This window comes from Syngnathus typhle, linkage group LG16, assembly GCF_033458585.1.
Source record: "Syngnathus typhle isolate RoL2023-S1 ecotype Sweden linkage group LG16, RoL_Styp_1.0, whole genome shotgun sequence".
NCBI classification, from domain to species: Eukaryota; Metazoa; Chordata; class Actinopteri; order Syngnathiformes; family Syngnathidae; genus Syngnathus; species Syngnathus typhle.
In genome coordinates, this window is record NC_083753.1 from 10,944,961 (window position 1) to 10,968,684 (window position 23,724).

Here is a 23,724-nt window from a genome sequence, read left to right on the forward strand (position 1 = left end):
ACTCCCAAGAAGAAACACACATTAAGCATAGAAAAACTGCAACATGGTGTTGCATTTTGGAATTAAGTGCTCCATCCTTTCATCTAATGTGGCTCTGGGAGCCAGTAAATTATTCCACAGCATGAGCTGAGGCTAGTTCGTATGCAGACGCACTTCTTCAGCCATTAGTTTACATACTTTTAGATTCATTAATGGGGCGGCAACAGCCTGATGGGTATTCTTGGTCAGGGGCACTTTGTTTCATCGGCAGTTTACGCGCCGGGAGATTTCAAGTATTTTTTTGGGGGGCGAGAGGGTCGGGTGAGGTCAGAATTTTAGGCATACTATCCCAGACATAGGAAAATGACTGTATATGGTTGAAAAAGTTTTGAAGTTATTATTTTTTACATCACAAAAACCTGGCATTTGAATGGGGGGGTGTAGACTTTTTTTTTTTTTTTTTAAATACCTTCTGGATCTATCTGTAACATCTGATAGGTAGTTGAACAATGTAGAAAATTCAATGGCCTAGTACAAAGAGAATGGACTGAGCCAAATGGAATTTTATTTCAGATTACAGCACTTAAGACCGTTGACAATGGTAACAAGACTAAGAAAGGATTCTTCTTCTTTTTTTTCTCTCAAATGATGCTGTTTTTGAATATGGCCACGCATACAAATAGGATGAGCAAGAAAGAAACATCTGGGTAAGGGCAGGTCCATTCGAATGCTCATCAATTTGACCAAATTAAAATACACAATACACATTTGATCTGGGAAAATGTCCACACAATGTCACTTTTTGCAGAGGTTGGACTATTTCACTTGATCTTCATCAAAAGATACAATTCATTTGTCATAAATATACACGGACTCCAAAAGCTTTGGGACTTTCTTGTCCATACTAAGGCCAATCAAACCCAGTATTGCCTTAGTTGCAAAGTTATCTGTTGACATGCTGCATTTAAATAGTTGAGGACAAATGAGTTGGAATCTGGTTGGATAACTTCATTTTGTCTGAATTAGCTCACAACGACTGGTGTTTGCTGCCTAAAAGAACCATAAAGCCACTGACTTTTTATTTTTTTATTTTAAACAACATTTTATATTAGTTTGCCTGCTCTGTAGTCTTCAGCTCATGCAGCATATTTCAGGCCATGCTAGATTGTCACAAGGAAGGGAGTGGTTCTTCAAGGCACAGCAAAATGAGACGATTGCTGGGTGGGGCGGCGGGACATATTGCAATCATATTACATTCGCGCCAAAATTTTTGGACGGCAGCACTGTGTAGCCTACGAGTGGTTTGCACATCTGCCTTCTGAGATTTGGGGTTCTAATCTAGGGTCCGGCCTTCCTGTGTCAGAATTGTTCTTCCCTTGCTGCATGCCACATTAGTGAGAATGGGATGGAGGTCTAAGTACTGATTGAAGCAAACAAAATATGAATAGAATATTATTATGAATTTAGAGAATAGCAAATTATACATTTTCAATTAATTCATCCATTGATTTAATAAAAGAAAAAAAATCCATCTATCTATGCCAGTGATATGTAGTGGCAGGAAAAACTGACATGCTCTTCCACTAGATAGTAGACTTTTCGTGACATTTGACTTTTTTTTTTAATGAAAAAAAACATGCCTTGGCCTAATGAAGGTTGGGAAACATTGAACTACACAATCAAAAGAGAATAATCAACAATTCAAAAAGCCAATAACAGCAGTAAAAATAAATGCTGAAGTAAATACGACGGTTGGAGAGTGTACATATCTTACAGTACATCTCTGCGTTACATTGCACCCTCCGTCTGTCAGCTCTCTCACCGCAGATGGCTTTGCAACTCGCTGCACCCTCGTCGTTCTCTGGCCGCCATCAACCAGATATCACTCCAGCCCAGACCGCTCTGTCAGTCTGGCAGGGCGAGCCTGCTCACACTACCCACACTGGTGGGATCTTTCACCTCCACTCGTGTGTAGCGTTTGTGACAGATATCCAAACACAGTTTGCTTTGAATCGCTTGAGGGTAAAGAGTCATGGAGGAGGATGGAATTTACCGCGACTGGCGGGTACTTTGGGTGTATGAGACATATTCTGGATATGATAAGGTGGATCCAGTCTTTTCATCACTCCAACTCCCATCATTTGAGTAATCTCCATTCTTGTGAGGGAGCAAAGTTGGAGTCTCAAGATCAAGCGGCGAGAGCAAACGTGGCTTTGAAGCAACCTCAGGTGACATAGTACATGTGGGAACCAGCTCTAAGGGGAAGGTGGCATTACTGGTAGCCCACTGGGCTGTCCATGAGCGGGCTGGAGCGGGAGGTATCGGGGGGGTCTTGGAGCCGAGTCTCACGGGTCTGGGTGTGTTCTTCCGCTCCTCCCTCTTCTTCTGTTGGGCCATGGGCTGAATTTTGGGAGCTGGCCATAGCGCCATAGCTGTGGTGGGCCGGGGAGGGCATGGGGGTCAACGCAAGCTCTGGCTCCAGCAGGACGGATGCCACAAACAGCTGAAGGCACAACAATATATACAGGAGCTGTGTTACTCAGTCGATGGGGTCATAGGGGTCATGGTTTTCAGTGGAGTGGGAATTCCTAAGTGCAACAAAATCGCTACCGTAACGCTTTGCTGGCTTCCAAGTTGATCCAAATTCAAAACTCTTTTCGCAAAAGTATAATGTATACTCTTTCTGTGGCCCGTACAGGCAACATTTCAACATTCCTAACGATCATATTTTAAAATGTAAGTGCACACTTCATCCTGTGGTACGAGTAGGGAAAAGTTAATCACCATATAATAAAAGAGAATTCAACTAAATAAAGTCAAACTTCGTAAGACGCCCAGCCAATAAAGAGGGAACTGGAGAATGTTTGCAGAGCAATATTGTCACTGAGTGGGAAGTATTGGTGGAATTCAGTGTCGGAAGTTCATTGTTCTCTTGATAAAATAATTATGCCTGGAAAAGGTTTGAAGTGCAAGTTTTGGTTAACAATTGAGGCATATTTTGTTTTGGGGGACACAATGAGTGCACACGGTGGAATCCTTTCAGTCGAAGATCGACATAATTTAAAAGTAAAACTTAATCATGCATATTACTCATCAACTTTAAAACATGGCAAACTGTAAATAAAACAAACAAAAATGTTACTTTACATTAGACGCTGTGGTCGAAGTGACTGCAGTCCTCTCTGTATCAGGTAGCGGTCTCTCTGCTGGTTGATTAGACATCTGAAATCAACATAACCTACAAAGTTAAAATCAATTATTAAAAATAACTAGGTTTAATCAGGCTGACCTGGTAGCTTGTTGACTTGTCCTGTTGCTTTTTAAGGCACAAGCGGAAAAAGGAAACGGCAATGGAGGAGAGCAGGGACACCAAAGTAAACAAGGTGATGGGATGCACTGCACCTGTGAAGTAATAATTCATAATATCACCGTGCAATCACGGCAGGTAATAACGGAGGAGCGGGATTATACCTAATCTGAGAACGGAGAAGAAGAGCAGCCAGAAGATACAGAGGATGGGAGCCAAGATGACCTGATGGATGGCGGCTCGATGGATGTGCTGGTTGAGCTTGGTGGGAACGTATGCATAGTAGATGTTGTAGCGGTCAACCATGTGTTTCAGGATCACATAAAGCAGACCTGAAGGGGAGCAGTTGCACATATTTGATCATGAGGATCGATTCAAAGAAATAAAAATTGCAAAAAAAAAAAATCAACATTTTATAATGCATTCACTGTAGAGTAGTTGTAAATTCTAAAAAAAAAATTATATTGCTTTATAAATTGATGTCTCCCATTTGATTGCAGAAGTAAATTGACGGTAATTGTTTGGCTCCCGCCATAGATAGGAGAGCGAGTGGGTGTCTGGCATTTGAAAAATATGGCGCGTCTTAGTGTCTGGGACGAGGGCAGCAAATTTGCAGTCTGCTCTGGACTGGCAGGCAGAAGCGGAGAGTGAGGCTTAGGGATTGACAGACACAAACACCAGGCTAAGTGTGTGTCACTTACCAAAGGGTGTAATAATCGGACAAGTGATACTGTAGGTCACACTGACGGCAAAGATACACATGGTCCAGGCGTACTCCAGGCCAAATTGGAACTCATAGGTTTGACTCTGTATCATTACACATAAGCACACGAGAAGTTGAGCACCAAATCTGGAAAACTCCAGAAAGCCTCCAGAAGAGGCAACCGGCTCACCCGTTTGACATGAATCCGCTCAGCCTGAGATTTTGCGAAGCACAGGCGAAGGCCATACACCGTCAGCGCCGGGATACGAAGCAGTTCCATAGCGGTGCCGATCAGCCCGGAAGTGATCACATAGTTTACAAAGAATGCGCCGTTGTCGGGGAGAAAAACACACCTGGAAAAGACACAAAAAGATGAGATTGTCACTGATGTTCCAGAAAAAAACAAAAAACAAAGAGTACATATGCATGACACGTTCTGCATCTTACTGGAATTTGATGTCCTTTTCATCTAGGAAATTGATATCAAAGAGCCAAGTGAAGAATAAATCCAGACTAGAGACGAAATATAGGATACAAAGTGGTTAAAGTCCAAAGTGCAAGCTTATTTGTTTCTGTGGACGTACCTGGACAGACCAAGCGATGGTAGGATGAGGACCATAAAAACCAGCAATAAAAAGCACTTGTGCATTGTGACTTGGTTCTCCCCGGATCTGAGAAAAAAAAAAATCCATCAGGGCCTTAATGTGCAATATAGACAGATTCCTCAGAGTCATGAGTATGATGGAGTCCATCACATCTAACTTTTGATGAGAGGCACACTGCAGATTATTTTCCAGCCAATCGCGGCTATTTAAATGAATAAAGTGAAAGCGTTTGTTGCGGGCTTGCAAAGTGACAAGATGCAGCACAAACAAGCACAATGATGAATATATTCTATTTAGATTTCACAAAGTCCCCCCCCCCCCCATGTCATTAAATTTTTCAGCTGTACCACATGTGCCCAATGAGTATACATCAATACCTCTGGAGCGCCATTAAGAATGATTAATACATAATGAGAAATCACGCCATGGCGTATCAGTTGACTTGTTATGGAGCTGGCGGGCTCATTAGCACGGGCTAGGCTTTTTCACTTCAGTAAACAGTTGATTTGCATTCGGTCCTTCGCACATCACGCCTGCACAACACGTTTGTGGGGGTGGTTATGTAAAGACAGGGTGCTCATAGGTGTTGCATGAGGTTGTCTCCCCGTATGCGGCTGCTCCGCTCCGCCTCCCGCCGCTCCTCTGTGACTGCTGTGCGTATCGCTGGCCTCGCATGAAGATCTCTATGACAACCTTCCCAGAATAACAGTGCGAGCGGCGGCAGAAGGAAGGAGAGTAACGAGAGCGACGGGGTGAAAAGGAAATGGATGAGAAATGACATGAGTACCTGGTCCAGTGGGACTCAAAGACGGCCGAGTAGTAGACAATAAATGGCAGCAGGACTGAAAACACCCACAGGAGGAGGGTCGGGAAGAACTGAGTGATGATAGGACTCTGTCGGGCAGAGAGAGACATGTGTTTAGACAAGCGGCAGCTTTAATCACACTTGGCCTCCTAAATCTGACCTGCAGACTCTCCACGGGCCTGGTGACATTAAATTTGTCCATGGTGTTGACGATGATGGCGGGAGTGGTGAGGAAGAAGAGCAGCAGAAAGAGGAGGATGTTGAGGAGGAGGCAGCGGAGCCACCAGCGGGATCCACACACTGACAGGTTTTCCCTGAGTGGGGAGGTGGATGGATAATGAGCTCAACTTGACTGTATTTACTAAAATAGGCCTAAAATTAGCCAATATAAAAAAACAAAAAAGGAAAAAAAACTCATACAGATAGATAAGGTCCATCTCTCTGGTAAATGCAAAAAAAAAAAGTGCAACCAATCAACAAGAAGCATAAACAGTCTTTTCTTGATTGCATATGCATCACTCTGGTGTTATATAATTTGCGTGGGGCGGCTTCATTTGCTGTTGGAGATAAGGAACATTAAAGCGAACCCAATCATCAACAGTTAGCAGTGAGTTTGATGTTAACCCTAAGAGAAGGCAAGCAAAAAGCCAGTTGATGTGAATTGCCTTTTTCCTGAGAGCTGAGCGATGAAACAAACAATAATGAGATGTCGGAATTTAAAATTGCTCATTTAAATTCACAGTTCCCAATTATTAGGAACATTGCCAAAGTTTCTCAGATTAAAATGATGCAGTCATTTGCACCAAGATGGCACACAACTAAATTAACATATTTCAAATGAACACAAGACAGAAAGTTGATGAGTTTTTCAGCAAATCACTGAAGATAGATTCCTCAAAAACAAATACACAAGGGTTGACAGTACTCAGCGCAAACACCAACCAGATGATGTCACTGGGAGCCGGTGCGTAGCTGATGCCCCACTGGTGAGACTGAACCACGGTGGTGATGCTGGACTGCTGAGGTCGTCTACGGCAGCGCACGCGACTGTAGTCCTTCACAATTCTGCAAAACAAAACACCGACTACTGCAATCAATCACTATCAGGCCAAAGGGGGGATTGCTTTGATGGCTTCCAGTTAACTCACACAGCAGTCATCCTCTCATCTCGAAAGGTCACAAAAGCGACCCCAAGCCGCTTCATAAAGATGTGGTTCTTCTCAGCATTGAACTCATCCGTCCATTTCTCTTCTAACTCGCTGTAGTATTGTTCTGCATCCACCTGCAAAGTTACACTTGCTCCATCAAGACCATCAGAGAAGCAGTTGCACTACATTTGAGCTGCAGCGCCACCCAGTGGAAATCTACGGTCAGTGCAGTAAAATCTATATCATGCAACATTTATGTAGTGTACCTTTTCAAAGCCACAAATGTCACAGCAGAATATCTGAGCACACGGGTGGGTCTTCATCATGACCTTTCCCTCCTTTTGGGATTTTGTGGCAAAGTACAGCCTTCCTTTCATGGCCTTGCGCCTGTAAAATCAAACACGTCATAAAATTCTGGAGTGGGATTATACATTTTAAACTGGGACTTTACCTCTCTAAATCCAGCCTCATTAGTTTATTGATGTCAAAGCAGAAGCGTATGTCGGTGACAGTGCAACTGGGGTAAGCCTCACTACAGGGAAAAAAAGGAGACAATAGAACAATCATTTTTAATGTTACGCAGGGAAATTCAACTTTTGAATTGAGATATATATTAAAAAAAAAAAAAAAGGAGACTATGCTTACTGTAAGTGTTTGGTAATCAATCCTGGGTCGGAAATTTCTCTGGGTATGGATGTGATCATCAATGTTCTTGCAACCTGGAAATCCAAATAACACTGAGTATGTTTGATTTTTTTATTCAAATTTCAGTCTGCCATGTCAATCCAATCTGTCCTGCCCCGATATTCCCGATGGCCATGACGCCCTTGTCTGTAACAATCTTTAATAAACATCTAATCACCAAAAACTGACCTTCTCATCTTCTCTGTACTGCAGCCGTACGGCGTGGTGAGCCATACATAGGAACGTGATGACAAAGTAGACTAACGCAAATATGGCGTGCAGCCACAGGAAGCTGTCCCTGCGCGGCCAAAAAAACATTGTTACGGTCTCAACTATCCATTTCACGGTTTACATAACATGAGCTGTCAAGCACGCTGCGTTAAACTTACTTTGCGCTAACATTAGCCAGTGTTGTTCTTCCAAAGTTCTCAGGACTGTCTCCTGTAAAAATAATGAAACGTGACAGAGAGAAACAATTTAATTGGACCGAAAGGAAACCTCCTCGTTTTGGTGAGTTGACCTTTACTATTTTCAGATACTTTGTGAAAGATCTCATCATCTAAGTGACAATTCTCACAACATTTGGTTACTCGCACTTATGCCCAACTGGGTTAATTTGGTCGCTCTTTGTTTGCAGTTGCTATGGTAGTGTCAACTACCGACGGTTTGTTTAATGACATGGGTGGCACGTTGCTCTGTGAGATGACAGTTAGCGGCAATAAAGTGGTTCTGTGGACTGCCCAGCTCCGCTTAGACCCCAAAATGGATCCTGCCTTCATCCTATTATAAGAATGGCTTGCTCAACACTTCCAATGAAATAAACACACAAGTGCCGAAAGGCGTTTTCGCTGCTATTTAGCAACTCGGTCGGGTTTGTGTGCCGCCCAACCTTTGATGCCCTCGTGTATGTTGAGAGGAAACTAACTCTAACCCTAACCCAGCTTTTCAATTTAAATTCTCAAAATTGTGTTCCATTAAAATTGGGCTGCTAATTAGGGCCTCAAGCAATATTTTATTTGCATTCCCGGTGGGTTTATATTGTTACTGATGAAAAAATTAAATAATCTGAACTGCTCCAGGAGATGTCTACTGCATTTTTGAACAGTTATGTTGCTTTATAATTGCCAAAATGGTGCTACTGTCTTTGAAGGCCCAGGTATCAAAAGATTCCCATAAATGAGAGCCAAAATACCCAAGAGATTCCCAGAAAAGTTGATTGGCAGGATCACAGCCAAAGACAGCAGGCACACCACAGTCATGAGCAGGATGATGTGGCGCTGGAAGGACAAATAAGTTACGGCGTCAATGCCACACTTGCTGCGGATCTCCTCATCCCTGCAGAAAAAAGAAAAGAAAATATCTGTCAGGGGCGGGGGGTTATTAGAAGGAAATCCCAAATATATTAGAGTTTTAAAATAGACAAACGTCAGTCATTATGTATTAAGGTATTGTCTATTTTCACTCATCCAGTGTAAAGCTGTGGCACCACTGGTTTGGTGGTTACCAGACAGGAAGTTTGGAAAAACCAAGAATATAAAATAGGATTACAAAAAAAAACAAGAAGGATGCTGGTCTCACAACAGCCCACACACAAGAAAAACTTACAGGGTGGCTTTACACTTTTCCCAGGGATCCCAGAGTTAGCCACTGGCACGAGAGCTAAAAACAGGCAGCCAAACCCTACCATAATACTATGAAAACCATTGGACACCATGGAAATTGTTTTCTTTTTTTTTTTTACAACCCTGAATCTTTTATGTCAGTCAGAGTCAGAGCAAATACTCAGTGGGAAGCCTCGGCACCAGTGGTTACATGAGGCCAGACGTGTTTGTTTTTGCTCATCAATGAGAGAGAACATGACTTTAGAATTTACGATGACATCAGCTTTGAGGACAGAGTGCCATGTCAAAAAAAAAAAAAAAAATCAAAGTCAAGGTCAACTTACTTCATCTGGTAAAGAGAAGTGAGCCATGAACAAAACCCCTGGAACAACAGATGCATGCACAAGATTAGTTTTGAATGCAGTGTGCCAATGACACTAATGTTCACCTTAGCAGCTACTAAAAATATCACCACTAAAGCAAAACTCACCATGTCCTTGGTCTCGGTGTCAGAAGGGCTGGACTCTGAGGGAGACTTCTCCTTCTCATTCGCTTCTCCATAAAACAGGGAAGACAGGCTGAAATGTGAAAACAACGAAAATGATGAGAAAAAAAAAATCCAATAAGCAGAAATGTCACTCCAGGCGAGGTTTAAATGATCTCAATTTGCAGCTATTGTGAGTATTTCTTGGGTGGACCATGGCAAATTAAGCAACATAATTAAACTACAATATTCCATTTAATATTTAATGCATTTCCATCGAAATCACTCTTTTCGCCAGGCCTAGATGATTAGAATAAAACAAAAAATGGCCATGCGTTGAAGAGCGTCTTATGCAGTACTGTATCCAACCAGCAGAGAGCGCTAGTGGAACGTGCGCTTTCATGGATTTCTTGTATGCCTCCCATGTTACATTTTCCCAAGGCTTACCAAGGAGCAGCTAATATCCCCACATTCAACAGAGACATAAATTCACCTGTCGTTGTCCATCAGCAGAGCCAGGCGGCCATAGTCCCATGCAGCCTTCCTCAGACAGGAGAAGATGAGTAAAAGCAACTGAGAACACAACCACACGTGCAAAATTCATTACACAAAGACATGTTTGCAAGAACAGCACAAAATGTCATTAGACTTGCATCATCTAATGATGCTAAATTGCTAGAAAATACCTTGAATGATGTTGCAGTCTAATTTGTCCCAATAGTACGCTCTAAAAGTTATTTGACCCCCATAAAAATGATGAAATGGCCACCACTAACCATTTCACGTCTTTGCGATTACTATTAATAGAGTGTTCACTCTACTATAGCATCAATTCCTCTGAGGGAAGAAAAAAAATGGCTAATGAAAATATAACAAAACATGATGACGTTTGAAATGAACCATTAATTGCAATTCATGTAATATGAGCACAATAACCAACTACTATTACAAGACGTGCTCCATTTCAGTACTATACGGTTGTCGTGGAAACAGCCAGGTCAATTTGCACACACAAATATAGTAACATGGTGTGCACTCAACCGATACGGTCAATAGCTAAATTGAAAAGGCTCATTAAACGAGTAAAAAAAGAAGCAAATTTACTCTCCTAAAATAGGATTATATAGAATTGGGGATTAAAAATAGATCATTCAGGTGGCTTAATCCTTAATAGTTCTGTCTGAATATGAAACAGAAATATGAATGAAAAAGGACTAAAAATGCTGATGGAAGTCCAATTTCAATGATGGCCTTAAATCATTTACTCTCGAGGACATTTAGGAGAGATGATGTCAAAATTAGCTGTTTCGTCACATCCATCGACTATCTGTTGTTTTATTTGGCTTCGTCTTGATGTGTGGGCACACGCTCCTCCAATAACCTCAGATGATTTATTCTGTATGATGATGGAATTGATGCAGAGGCGTGCTCCTGCCACCTAGGGGAGAGCATGCTTTGACTCATGCTTGTCATTAACAGACAGTGCTGAAGCCTCTGTCGTCACCTTGACAACCAACCGTGATGAAATGAGCCAATTAAAGCATGGAGGTAGCAGATTGAGAGTGATATCAGAACAGAATGGATCCTGACAAGTCCTGAAAGCAGAAACCAGTTAGCTGACAGCTGAGAACGGAAGACTATTATTATCTGGAGGAGCCTTGTGCGCACTTATAAACACTTTGTATTCCAGCTGGAAAAAAATAATAATTTAAAGATGTGACTGTAATTACTGTGGCACTTTGAAATGTGTTTTTGTTCCTGTTCACGCTTTTGTACATTAGGCCTGAAATACTTTGAAACAAATCTATTCACAGCAGCAACATTTGTCAGAGTTGAGGAGCCCCCATTACCGAAGGAGTCAATTTATAGCTCAGATTTGATTTCAGAGGCTTTCTCTGAGGAGAATGAGCTTAGCAAGGAATACAAAAACTGAATAGAGATATTTTTAGATACTCAGATTTCCACACCCCACAGAATCAAATGCATCAATCTGACGTTCAGTAAAACAGTGGATGCTGGTACAATTTAAATATTACTAACCGGTTACCCATAGCAACCTTATGGAAGTGTGACTCCTTTATGAGTATGCAATGCTCACCATCCACAGGACCACATTGACGGCCAAGACGGTGGGTATCCCCCCAAAGGGGAGACCCTGGAGGACACTGCTGCGAGAGTGTGAGCGGTAGCATCTCTCAGCTGTGCTGTTCTCGTCTTCAATTAAATCCAGGAGGCCCGGGATACTCAGCACCACAGGCCTCCCTTCTACAGGGGGCGCTCTGGATATGAACAGCGCAGCCATCAGCACTGGACCATACCTGGACAAATAAAACACAAGGAATGAACAAATGACTTCTAGACTGTTCTGAAGAAGTAGTGAAAAAATATTTTTATTTGATTTAGTATTTTATTTTCACGCACCACGTATTAATATCATTACCTAACATGAGGGGCTATTGAAAAATGTTTTAAAAAAAAAGTACTTGCTAATAATGATCTCTAAACCTGTTATGGGCATCTCCAACTGAGATCGGATGGTTCAGCCTAATGATCATTAAATTCTATTAGCAGCCATTGATTTGTCTTTTTCGCAGTCTGATAAATTCAATTGAGGTGTCACATTAAAAAAGGGACAAATCAATATGCTAGTCTTGAAAACCTTGTTTGTTGCAGGGCGATGCCGTATTGTTGTCGAGAAAACGAAGCGGCTTAGTTGAACTATAAAACGGTTTGTTTACTCAACTGTATATTTGAACAGCTGAGTCCTGCCTTTTTTTTCTAATACCTTCTTCTTTCAGACACGAAGCAGAAATAATGCACGGGCACACACAAGATCAATAGTCATAGTTGTTCAGTTTGTGTCGACTTTCTGTAAAAATACGGCCGTAATGACAAAGCATTGCTTCGATATCACATTTCCCCTGTGCACAATCATTGAATGAGAATTTAATACGAATGATATTTGTTACAACCAAACACAACAAAGAAACACCATTCGGGAACTAAATATGGTGTAGAAATGATAAAGATCTGAAAGAGCTTAGTAGTCCTCCACCTCCCAAAAAAAAGAGCAGGATGTTGACCACCGTGTGGATTCACGCAACATTTGGCCACCGGGTGACTCAGCATTTTCCACACTGTGGAGATCACACGCTTCTAAACGGTCCAACACGCTCGCTCTCATCCCGTCCTATCCATTTCTTTCTCACCCTTTTGAACTTGAAGTTTATCCAATCCTCTCCCTCGTGCATTTTCACCAAAGCCGAGGCAGCAGATGTTATTAATCTCGCAAGGCAGCCGTGAGAGGAGTCTGTGTTGTGCTCAACCCAGGTGCTGGATGTAAGTTTGTATCTGACAAGAACAAACTGCTCTGCCAACTGGTATGCTCCCCCCCAAATAGTAGGAGGTCATCTCCTAGGTGACAGACAAAACGAATGCGTGACTCAGTGACACCCCGCAACTCTGCAGCTTAGTGTTCCAGTAAAGCAGTGCCTGCTGCATACATTATCTCATTTATACTCATTAACAACCACTGAAAACACAAAGTCACTCCTCATACTAGCAATTTAGCATTGTCAGCAAAAAAGCTCACACGCGGGCAAAAAAGGTACGCGGTCATTCTTGTGGATGTACACAAAAGCACTGCATGATGCTCGACTAGTGGAGTGAAACAAGGTCACCAATTTATCAATCATTTTCCTTGCAAAGGCAAAATTGTCGTCAAAGCTCTTGCATTAGACCTCAGAAGAGTATCTCAGAAAAAATGAAGCTTGATTAAATGATTACTGGAATCATTTGTTGCTTAGAATCGGAACTGAAATGGCTCCAAGAAAAAAAAAAATCCCTTTTTGTCATGCATGAATTTAAAGTGACATCCAAACTACAAATAATCCAGTTATCGTATTAAAAAACATGTCCCAAAGCAAGCACCAATCATTAAGTTCTTGGACGGATCTAGACGGACTCTGTTGTCAAACAAGATTCATGACCTGCTTGGAAGAGATATTAGCTTGTTTTGCCAGAGAAATGAACCGTAAATAAAATGGACGTCCGTGTGGGCTCTCAAGCCTGTGCACCTAATCAAGTGCCAGTCACTCAGAGGGAGAGAGCAGACTACCCTCGGGGCCATCTTGCAATTAGCATAAAATTACAGAGCGTCAGAGCTGTTGTTCCCTCTGTGACAGCCCCGACTGTAACCTTTATTTAACACTACGGCAACTGAGCAGTAATTATTATTTTTTTTTTTAGATCAATATAAACTCGGTCAAATGTACCTATTATGAGTCGATACAAATTTTGATTGACACTGCCAGAAAGATATTAAGATCACAGATCAGAATGTTTATAACCGTGGTAGTGTTTTAGGTCAATTTGACAAGATGAGTCAAAAGTACGACACATGTATCACTCAGTTTGTACTGTGGCTGCGTGAAATGGGCGGGGTTAAATGATTATACTGCATCAGCCCGAACGAGCTTCGGCACCACGATGAGGAATGACTACTCACTCGAGCCCATGCAAACAAACCAAACACCTGCTTCCTGTCTGGCTGCACATGCTCAGTAGGGCCCCAGGGGAGTTTAGTGTATCTGCTCTGCTGCTGTATGGACAACACTCATTAGAACCCATCTGGCATCTTGGTACAACTTGATTCCAGCATGCATTGAAATTGCAACCACAACATCTTAAATGCTGTAGATCCCTTGACAACTCACAAAGCTTGCGCGAGCATATCTGGAGAAAATATGAGTCACATTATTGTTAGTGCCAAACACTATCACTGCTCATTACAACAGACAACACCTCTGAGATGTCTCTTCTATTCAGAGGTAAAACACATCCCATTTATATGTAACACATCACAGCGTTATTCAAAATCCCCAATTTTTTATTTTTATTTTTTTTTAAAAAACCCTCCAGGCAACCTTAATGTCACATTTAAATAACATTCAGTGTCATATTTATTTAGCTTGTTATTCTCCAGCTGTCTGGGATAATCTCCACTCTATTCACCGAGATGGGAAAATGACTTTAAAATGAACAGACTGGCCTAATTGAATCATTTTCTGTTGACTACTGCTGACTAATGCACTAATACAGCTGATTTCATCCATTCAAACCATTTCAGGTGAAAACTCATACAAAACATTTGCAATATAATGATAATGTTAATTTTTGTGTAAAAAACACATAAACCAAACCGCCGCTGTCACAGGACCAAAAAGAAAAAGCACTCGGCTTACGTATGTCGCATTAAGAATTGAACTGCCACGACTAATTGCCACTTAACTCCCGCAAATTGTAGTCTAGTCAATATATTTATCCGCATTTTGTGGACTCAAAACCATAAAAAATGACTGCAATTCAGTTTGAACTCGTTTACAGCCTCTAGAAAAACAACATCACGTTAGCTGTACTGTGACAGCGCATTATTCTCCTCACTACAACACTGACATGGGAAATAGGAGATATTTATTGACTAACAAATAAACCCCAATCTCTATTCTGGCTCCCTCCACTTGTCTCATCTTGCTGAAGTGCAACTGGAACTGTTCACATACTTGTGGTGCTGAAGGATGACAAGCGTTTAACACAGCAAGACACAGCCAGCCAGTCAATAACCATGCACAATGTTTGAATCTTGAAATATTCATGTTTGTTTGGTGCTTGAAAATGACCAGCGTAAATATTGAAACTCTTGCGTTACATCCTTAGATTAAATATTAAAGCAATACCCTGAAAACAACATAGTGTATAGGTTAAAAACAAGTCTCTGTGTCTCTGTTTAAATAACAAAATGCGAATCAAATGTTTTACTAGTTCAAGATTTACTGTACATTTCCATATCCAGATATTATTTGCATTACATATTAGACATTCTTCCCACAGCAGGAGCAGCAGACGAGGCACTTCCGAGAACAAAACAAATCATCAAATAAACAAATAACAATAAATGACAACACATCAAGTATTGAATTATGGACGATTTTGCGCATCACACTCGTTGACTAATCCAGCACTTTTTTTTGTGATTGATCTTTCATTGCCAACCCTGTCTGCACCTTACCAAATCATCCTTGTGGTTCTGCCAGGAATCCCTTAATCTTTTTGTCCCCTAATATTTCTTCCTTAGTATGTGTGAGTTTCCCCTTCCTTCTATCTATGGATCATATATTATCATCATTATATGTCCAGGGCCCTGAACCCCACCCAAATCTGCACTCTCTGTCTGGACTCCCTAATTTGTTACTGGTGCAGTTTTTTAATGGTGTGCTGCATTTGGGTTTTACACACACACACCCAAGTCATCAGAAAATGTGGTATATTGCAATTGGTTCCTATAGTTTCATCATCAAATGTGAGCAGAGTGTTGACATGAAATGCAATGCAATTAGCTTGGATTCAACAGGTCAAGCTACTCACCAAATGATGTCTTTGTGCGTGCATGTACGTGACTGCAAACAAGACAGATAAAGGGCACAGCGTGGTCTGATGACTAAATCACAAAAGGCTTTTATCTTCCGAGGGGGACCAGGCAGATAAGAAGTGAATGGAAAGCAAATAATGAAGTGCAACGAGGAGGTGGCAGGTTGTATTAAAAAAAATAAAAATAAAAAATAAACAAGAGCTTGTTTGGGGTGTAGCACGTTGCCAGAGACCTCTTCACCCTCGCCATATGACCACACACGCATTCAAAAACCAAACACTGAATATGATGTCATCGCGTTGCAAAAGTCTAGATTCCATCAGTAGTCTTTTAAACGGGATTGTGTCCGATCTTTGAAAGCGACCCCTCGCCCCTTCTCCTGCTGCAACGATCCCAACTGTCTACACAACCGTCAGCCACCTACCTCAACTTGATGAAAAACGGTTGCGACATAAATGGCGCAATTAAACCCACCGATGCGCTTTTCTAGTCAGACTGCGTACAGAGAAGATCCAAATGAAGCTCACTCACCTCAAAACGCACGCTTGTGGGCTGGCGTGATTGGAAGGAAGGAGAAGCCGCTGTAGTGTTTTTGTCTTCTCCAGCCAAGAAACACAAGAAACTCCCACCTTCCCAGGGACCGTCTAAAAGTTCATCACCTGCCAGCGCGTAGTTCTAAGGGAGTGTCAAGAAGCAAACACATGAAGATCCCAGGATTCTTTTTTTTATTGACTCTTTGAAGATGGGCGAATTAATCATAAAACATTGCAAGCTGGAGGTGGCAGACCTACTCATATTGTGTACCAAAGTAGAAGTACAGATACTTGTGTAAAAGGAGTGGTAGAAGTAGGCACCTAATTAAGGCACCTAATAAGTGGGAAGTACCGAAATGACTTATATCCTTTATTTCAGTAAAAGCCAAAATGTAAATCCTCTGTAAATGTTTGTAACAAAAATATACTATACAGGCAATTATATACATACAAGTTATTCTAAGACTTCAGAGAGGCTACAGTGCTATCTGCTGGAAAATAGTCTACATTGCACGTTCAGAGCAACATTAATAGGGGGAGGGCACACTTTGGTGATAAAAGGCCTTATTTGTATGTGGGTGGGTGCTTTTTAATGTGATCAGGCCAGCTAATCATCAATGAGGCTTAAAATGAATGAGTGTGTAACATATGTAGGCCAATATAATTTATCTTTGAAATAGACACCTTTGCAAATATGGAAGAAAAAAGGGAAAAAGTATTAAACCGAGGCATCCCCACCAGCAGGAGGCGATGCAGGGCAATGGAGGCAGGCGCAAGCGTGCCGCGAGTAGTTAGAGGTCTGCGAGGCTCCGCTGCACTTTACGTAGGAAGCTCCGTGGTGCTGAAAGGACAGCTCCCCACCGCTGCAGGTATAACGACCATTCTTATCCCATAATCGCCACCATCATCGCGCTTCTCTTTGTCCTCTACTTAAAATCACACTAATGACGTCATTACGATGTTTAAATAATTAATATATGGTTGAAGACCATGTTTGTCAGTGTGTTAAGTGTGGGTGGTGTTTTTTTGAAGAGGGCATGCCGTGGGTCATCCCCGTGTTTCCATGTCGAGTCTCTGAATCACGAGCAAAGCTCTCACCTTCCACGCAAACACAATTCAGTTGTAGGTTAGCAGAGCACCGTGCAGAGGGCGAGTTATTTTTGCTCCACTTGTGGCCTCTAAGGGTTCAGGGAACCCAATTTGGTCCAATTAGTTTTTTTCCTGCAGGAGACTTGACTCGCTGACTCACTCTCTCTCCCTCCCTTGTTTATTTCTTTAGCAAACTAAATGATTTTAAATTCTAATCATTATATTCAAATTAAATTTGGAATTATTTTTTAAATTTTGCAATCAGAGGTTCCACTAATGAAAAACAGTAAATCGCAGAAACTAAGATGAATGACTTTTCTCCGACGCAGGCATGTTCACCCGGATGCTCAAACTGAGGCTCCTCAACGCCGTGGCCCCTGCATACTTTTTCACAGCGACAGTGGTCACCTTCATCCTGCACTTTGGCTTCTTCATGCCAACCATCTTCCCCGGCGCCGACACGTCGCCAGGAGGGTCTGCAACTGTTCACACTTTCCTGTTCCTCTTCCTGATGTTCAACGCCCTTGGGAATTACACAATGACTATCCTCTACCCTGCTGCGAGCGCCACCGAGACGGCGGTCCCGGTGTGTTCCCCGCACTGCTCGGACAAAGTGGACGCGCACTACCTCCTGAATGGCCGCCACTTCTGCAAACTGTGCAAGAAAGTTATACTCAAACGTGATCACCATTGCTTCTTCACCGGGAATTGCATCGGGAACAAAAACATGCGCTACTTCATCATGTTTTGCATCTACACCTCGTGCACGTGTTTGTACTCGCTGGTTCTTGGTGTGGCCTTCCTCACAGTGGAGTACTCCATCTCTTTTGAAAATCCGCTGACCTTCTTGACCCTTCTGCCTCTCTCCACTGGCTACTTCTTCACAGGTGAGTTTTTTATTTTCCATCAACAAATCCACTTTGTGATGCCGTATGACGGAATTCCTACCTTTCCATCCAGGAACAATCTCCGGCCTGCAGCTGTTCCTGGTGCTGATGCTTTATGTGTGGCTGGGCATCGGGCTGGTGTGCGCGGGCTTTTGTTGCCAGCAGGTGCTGCTGGTGGCCCGGGGCCAAACCTGGTGTCAGATGCAGAGGGGGGAGCTCGTGGACAACCGCAGCCCTTGGAGAAGCAACCTCACGGATGTGTTTGGCTCCAACTGGGCGCTGGGCCTCATTCTGCCGGTGCACACAGCCCAGATGTGCTCTGAGGAGGCGCTCAAGCAAGACTGACCAGAAATCTTATTATTCATTTATCAGCAGCCAATAGATCCAATAGATCACACGAAGAAAAAAAACAAAAAAACATGTTGGAATAAATGTAAGGCGAATTGTATACATGCAAAATTGAGTGGAACCTCTCCAGACTTTTGCAAAACCTGTAAAATTGCACAAAAGCAGACTTTGAAAGGTTCTCTGGTGTCACAAATTGACCCTGGAACAGAATTCTACTATTTCCTAGATCAAAAATACTTTTCTTGCTGAACAAATTTACTAGGATTGTGCTTTTCTAATATCATAACAAAAAGTAATGTCGTATTTACAATAGAGATTAATTATTAAATTATCCAGCTAAGATAAATCAACACTACTCACAATTTAATAAGCTGTTTTAATCCATTAGTCAAAGCTAAGTGTTGTACTATTGCTTTTTCTTTAAGTGACTGAGGAGCTTTATTTAGACAAAAGTAAGCCTTTGCCACCATCTTTTGGCATGTATAGGCAATTATGACTTTTTGGGGGGGGGGGGGTACGATGTTAGTACACAAAATAAAATGTGCCATTTAAGTTTCTCTAGACATTTTCAGGCTATTCATTAGCCATTATGCTTACGGGTACATGCTCTTTATGTAAATAACTGCTAGGTTAATTAATAGTGTTTAATCTATTGTACTGCCGATATTGTACTGAGCAGTCAAACATTTGTCATTGTCAGTATTAGGTTTCATTACCTATTCTATGTTTATCATCACAACATTTAAAAAGCAAAACAAATTTGCTGGTATTTTTCCACTCAACTTCAGAGGTTCCATTGTATTTGCGTGTATTTCTTGCCCTACATTCCTTTAAGGAGAGGAGCCATACACAGTGAGCATAAAAGTATCCATTTGTCTTTTAAGGTGCGTTTTAGAAGGCAATATTTAAATTAGGTTCACAAACATTCCTTGCTTTGCCTATTCCTTGAATGCTCCTCCACGCACAGAGCAAAGCACATTCAGGAAATGTATTTTTACAGTTCTTACATTCGGTGTCAAGGGCTAGCAGGCGAGAGTGATCCTCAAACATCCACGCAACATTGTTGTCTGCTCTTGAGAATGTGGCAGCCTGGTTGATGATGGGCTGGCTACACAGTGATATTATCCAGGGTATTAATCACAATGTGCCATAATATCATGTCATACTTATGTGCTTCATACACAATGGCTCCACAGATGAAGCAATTGCTGTACATTGCTAATACTAAGGACTTTCCATTGGTATAAAGCAGCTACTGTTTGACGGTTTAACATTTCATCCAATACTTTTAAGTCTTACAAAGGTTTTTGTGTGTGGTTGGTAAATATGTAAATCCCAAGTGCTTATAATATTGTCTTCAATTTAACAGCACTCAGGAGATACACCATGTAAGGTTACATCTTGAATTTAATCGAGTCGCAGATGAATCAAAATGGACAGAGAATAAATGACTTTTCAAACCAAGTTTTATGACCAATGGTCAAGGTGACTTTTGAACAAGAGGCAAGCTTCACAAAAAGAAAAGTACAATTTGTTTCTATTAAAAACAGGACAGATTTGTTTAGGACAACATCTTAATGCAACTGACTGTCTAAATAAACAAAATACTGTATAATATATATAAAACTTGCCATTAAAACTCACCCATGTACCGTATGGCTTGATGTTTACTTTTTGACGAACTAGGACACTAATTCAAGCTCTAATAAAGCACACACATACGAAAGGCACAGTTAGCCATTCGGTTTTACATATTAAAAAAAGCAAGCAGATAGCAAGATTCTAAAGTGCACAGTCTGATATGCTTTTTAGCTATAATAGTATGATGATGTCATTACATTCAAAAACAAGCGTAAAAAAAAAAGAAATAGCACAAATACAGCAGTAACAAAATAAATACAATTGAAAGCGTACATAAAAGGCTGGTGACATTCTGGCTCCTCACATTAGCAAATGCTAGCCATGTAGCATTACTTATTAAAGTCCTGCAGACAGAGCTGGAGTTTAGTCCACAACTGAGGGTCTCCACTTCCCAGCGCTTCCAGCAGGAGCGCCGTATGCTCCTGAAGAAGCTGCAGTTGACTTTGGGTGCGCTTGTTGTCCTTGATCAGCTGCTTGGTGCGCAAGGTGATGCCCAACAGGCCGGAGTTGCTCAAGATGTTGTAAGTATTGCTGAAACGTTTCGATTTATTGCTCTCTGCCAAGAAGCCGTCCGAGTTCATGTCAGGACACAGCTGGTTGTCGTCCAGGTCGGTCCTAGAGTGGTATGTGCTGGGGGGGACGGAGGTCCCTGTCACTGGGGAAAGACACTTCTCATGAAGAAGCTCTGAGCTCTCTGATGGCACAGGGCTTTGGTTGTTTGATACGTCAAACTTGGACAAGGCGGATTTGCTGGGAACCTGAGGTTCTCGGTCAGGGGTGGCGTGCTGCCTGTTGCCATGTTTTCTGTGTCGCTGGTCGTAAGCCCAAGATGAATTGCCCCTCATTCTAGAAGATCCTGACCTCTTTGAGGGTGTGTCCGCTGGGATCGGGGCGATTCTGGGGTAGGTCTTGAGGGTGGACATTTTGGACTGCGGGAGATTTTCAAGGGTTGTTTTTGGTGACATCATAGGTTGAAGGAGAAGCATTTGAGATTGAGGCATGACATCAAGAGATGAGTGGAAGCCCCACTGTTTCTCAGCTGGAGTCACTTGCGATGGCTAAAAACAATATGAAAAGATTATCGACTATGAGTAGAAGAAAAGATCATACGACATTTGAGATTTAATCAACTTTTGGAATCGGATGTCAAATGTCTTCAACAACGAAGGTTGTGTTCACAGTTTGGCGCTTTTGAATTACACGCTTCCTGATGTGGTCCAGGATCCAAATGGTAACATGCACACTATACCAAAGAACCCACACGGTCAGAGAAATCGCACCAGAATCCATTTCAAGCTGGTAAACGCACACCACCAGGAAGTCCAGTGTTGCTGGAGCAATCAAATCACGGCTTGAGGATTTAAGCATGAACTGCTTGATTGAGAATCGATACTGACATAACAAAATGAACCCTCCTGTAAATGATTATTAGGTCATCGAGCGGCAGTACGGAAAGACAAAATATAGAGATAAAATTATCAATAAAAACTGAGACCTACATAATAAATATCTCAGTTGTGGCAGATGGACAAGCATAAAAGTATCAAATAGGTCAATTGAGTATCAGTCTTCACAATACAATGCCAGTTTGATCCAAATCTGCTGCCATAGGTAGATAGATACTTGTGGTCATGCTGCTTTTACCTGATTGAGGACAAAATTATTCATAATGAGCATCGGGGAAAGTCCAGCGTAGGAGCCTCCCATCACGGCAAGCTGCAGTCCGGCCGTGTCCTGGCTGACCGTGGACCTTCTCCTGCCTGCATCCTCGCAGTCAGTCCCATCAACCGCACTCAGGTACTCAGAGCTGGCATCTGGAGGGGATGATAAACAAGTCAGCTCGTCACATTTGACTAGGTTAATGTTACCACTTTATGTGGGAGAACCCTAATCCACTCTCGGCAGATGTAGATTAGCATCTTGAGGCTTTCTGGGAAAAACCAACGCCAACCACCAACCCAATCAGGTTTCAACCAGTGCAGGTGATTGCTTTTCGTTATTTAAGACCGACCTCACTGACCTAGCACAAGACACATAACGTGTCCTTGATCTCCCGCTCTGATTGTGATTGACCTTTTTCTTTCCTTTTCAAAAACGTACACAAGTGGACACGATTGGTAACACTCTGTTGATGAAAGCAAAACCTACAATAATTGTCACAAGAACTTTGTCCCATTGTGGCTTGTGCATTTCAGTAAAGTGCGGTCTCTCTCAAAGTTACTCCAGATTTTGATGGTATAATAACACAGAGCAAAAATATTGAATAATTGTTATCTAAACAAGAATACAACAAAATTCTAACCTGAGAATCCCGAATCTCGTTCCAAATCCTGTTTTGATGTGGCATGGTGTGTTACCCTGGTGATGGAGGATGTCCGGTGTTGAACGGGTTGCCTAAAGGTGCTCATGTTTTTCTCACCCTGTAGAGAATAAAATTGAATTGAATAAAGTTGATGAACATAAAACATTGTTATGACTTTTGGCTTGTCTCATCAGGAATCATCACTGGAATCATTCCCATGATTTGTTTGGTAAATAAAGAAACAGTAATTGATCAGCAAAACAAAAAAACAAAACTCAAAACAATTTAGTTTGGTAATTATTTATAAGCAGGAATTAATTTTCAGATTCGTCGAATATTAGAATGACGCTGATTTTAAATCATGCAAATTATAATGAGTGACGTCAGTGACATAAACAGAACATGAACATTCATCATATCGAGGAAAAACACAATCTGGTAAACAAACGCAGTATAATTCATTCGCATATATTCACAAAAAAAGCAATTTTACAGTCACGTGTGCTACGATTCCAAATTGGGGGTGTGCCAGCGCGTTGTTGCGACGTTTGCTAACGTTAGCGAGCAACGCAAACTTCAGGCAAACCATCAGAGCCACCGCAATCGCATGCATTAAACAATATGTCTATTGGACATTATTGGCTTTGCAGTTGAACTTTTTTTAAACTATTTGCAACGCACGTAGGATAATATTAGCACGTATATAGTTGGCGTGGCAACCAGCGCGTCGATGGACAATAACATCTATGTAATCATGTACCTCAAATTATAAGCCTTACCAATAAGACTCAGGATTCGAAGCAGACACGCAATAGACCCAGGCAACGTGTGTATGTGTGTGTTGTTGTTGTTGTTGTTTTTATTGAGGTATTGTTATTCAGCCTTTCCCTGTTTTCTTGTTATGGTAGAATGACGTCATGCGACGGAGTTGCTCCGGTTCTTCTTCTTTGCTCTACATAGCTCCAAACTTTACTATTGTGTTTCCCTGCTGCCCCCTGTTGGAAGATAGTGGTTACTTTTTTATTTTTTTACAATAACTAATAATGTTGGATAATAGCGGTTACTTTTTTACAATAATAATAATAATTAATAGTAATTATAAATAATAATAAGTATTATTATTATTATCATTAATAATAATAATGATAATTACTATTATTATTACTATTATTGTTATTATT

At 41.6% G+C, this 23,724-nt stretch overlaps 3 protein-coding genes across 4 annotated transcripts; 1 reads left to right on the forward strand and 2 right to left on the reverse strand.

Annotated features, from left to right (window-relative positions):
- Positions 1–574: 574 nt before the first annotated feature.
- On the reverse strand, positions 575–16,374 carry tmem63c (transmembrane protein 63C). Its single transcript, XM_061301356.1, has 23 exons — positions 16,275–16,374; positions 11,415–11,634; positions 9,810–9,889; positions 9,323–9,410; positions 9,177–9,214; positions 8,424–8,566; positions 7,621–7,672; positions 7,421–7,529; positions 7,193–7,266; positions 6,999–7,079; positions 6,814–6,934; positions 6,548–6,681; positions 6,342–6,464; positions 5,560–5,713; positions 5,382–5,488; positions 4,574–4,660; positions 4,437–4,502; positions 4,180–4,342; positions 3,988–4,093; positions 3,451–3,618; positions 3,269–3,381; positions 3,127–3,201; positions 575–2,482 (listed from the first exon to the last, which is right to left on the reverse strand). The coding sequence occupies exons 2-23, from the start codon at positions 11,616–11,618 to the stop codon at positions 2,252–2,254; spliced, it is 2,517 nt and encodes an 838-aa protein (XP_061157340.1). The 5' UTR covers positions 11,619–11,634; positions 16,275–16,374; the 3' UTR covers positions 575–2,251.
- Positions 16,375–17,696: 1,322 nt separating this feature from the next.
- On the forward strand, positions 17,697–18,686 carry zdhhc22 (zinc finger DHHC-type palmitoyltransferase 22). Its single transcript, XM_061302074.1, has 2 exons — positions 17,697–18,252; positions 18,326–18,686. The coding sequence occupies exons 1-2, from the start codon at positions 17,697–17,699 to the stop codon at positions 18,595–18,597; spliced, it is 828 nt and encodes a 275-aa protein (XP_061158058.1). The 3' UTR covers positions 18,598–18,686.
- A 1,362-nt stretch (positions 18,687–20,048) lies between these two features.
- cipca (CLOCK-interacting pacemaker a) lies at positions 20,049–23,502 on the reverse strand. 2 transcript variants are annotated; one of them, XM_061302073.1, is made up of 4 exons: positions 23,304–23,502; positions 22,544–22,661; positions 21,886–22,055; positions 20,049–21,299 (listed from the first exon to the last, which is right to left on the reverse strand). In XM_061302073.1, the coding sequence occupies exons 2-4, from the start codon at positions 22,647–22,649 to the stop codon at positions 20,571–20,573; spliced, it is 1,005 nt and encodes a 334-aa protein (XP_061158057.1). In that variant the 5' UTR covers positions 22,650–22,661; positions 23,304–23,502; the 3' UTR covers positions 20,049–20,570. The 2 variants fall into 2 exon arrangements, with proteins under 2 accessions (XP_061158057.1, XP_061158055.1); XM_061302071.1 differs by having other exon boundaries at positions 23,323–23,501.
- Positions 23,503–23,724: the final 222 nt, after the last annotated feature.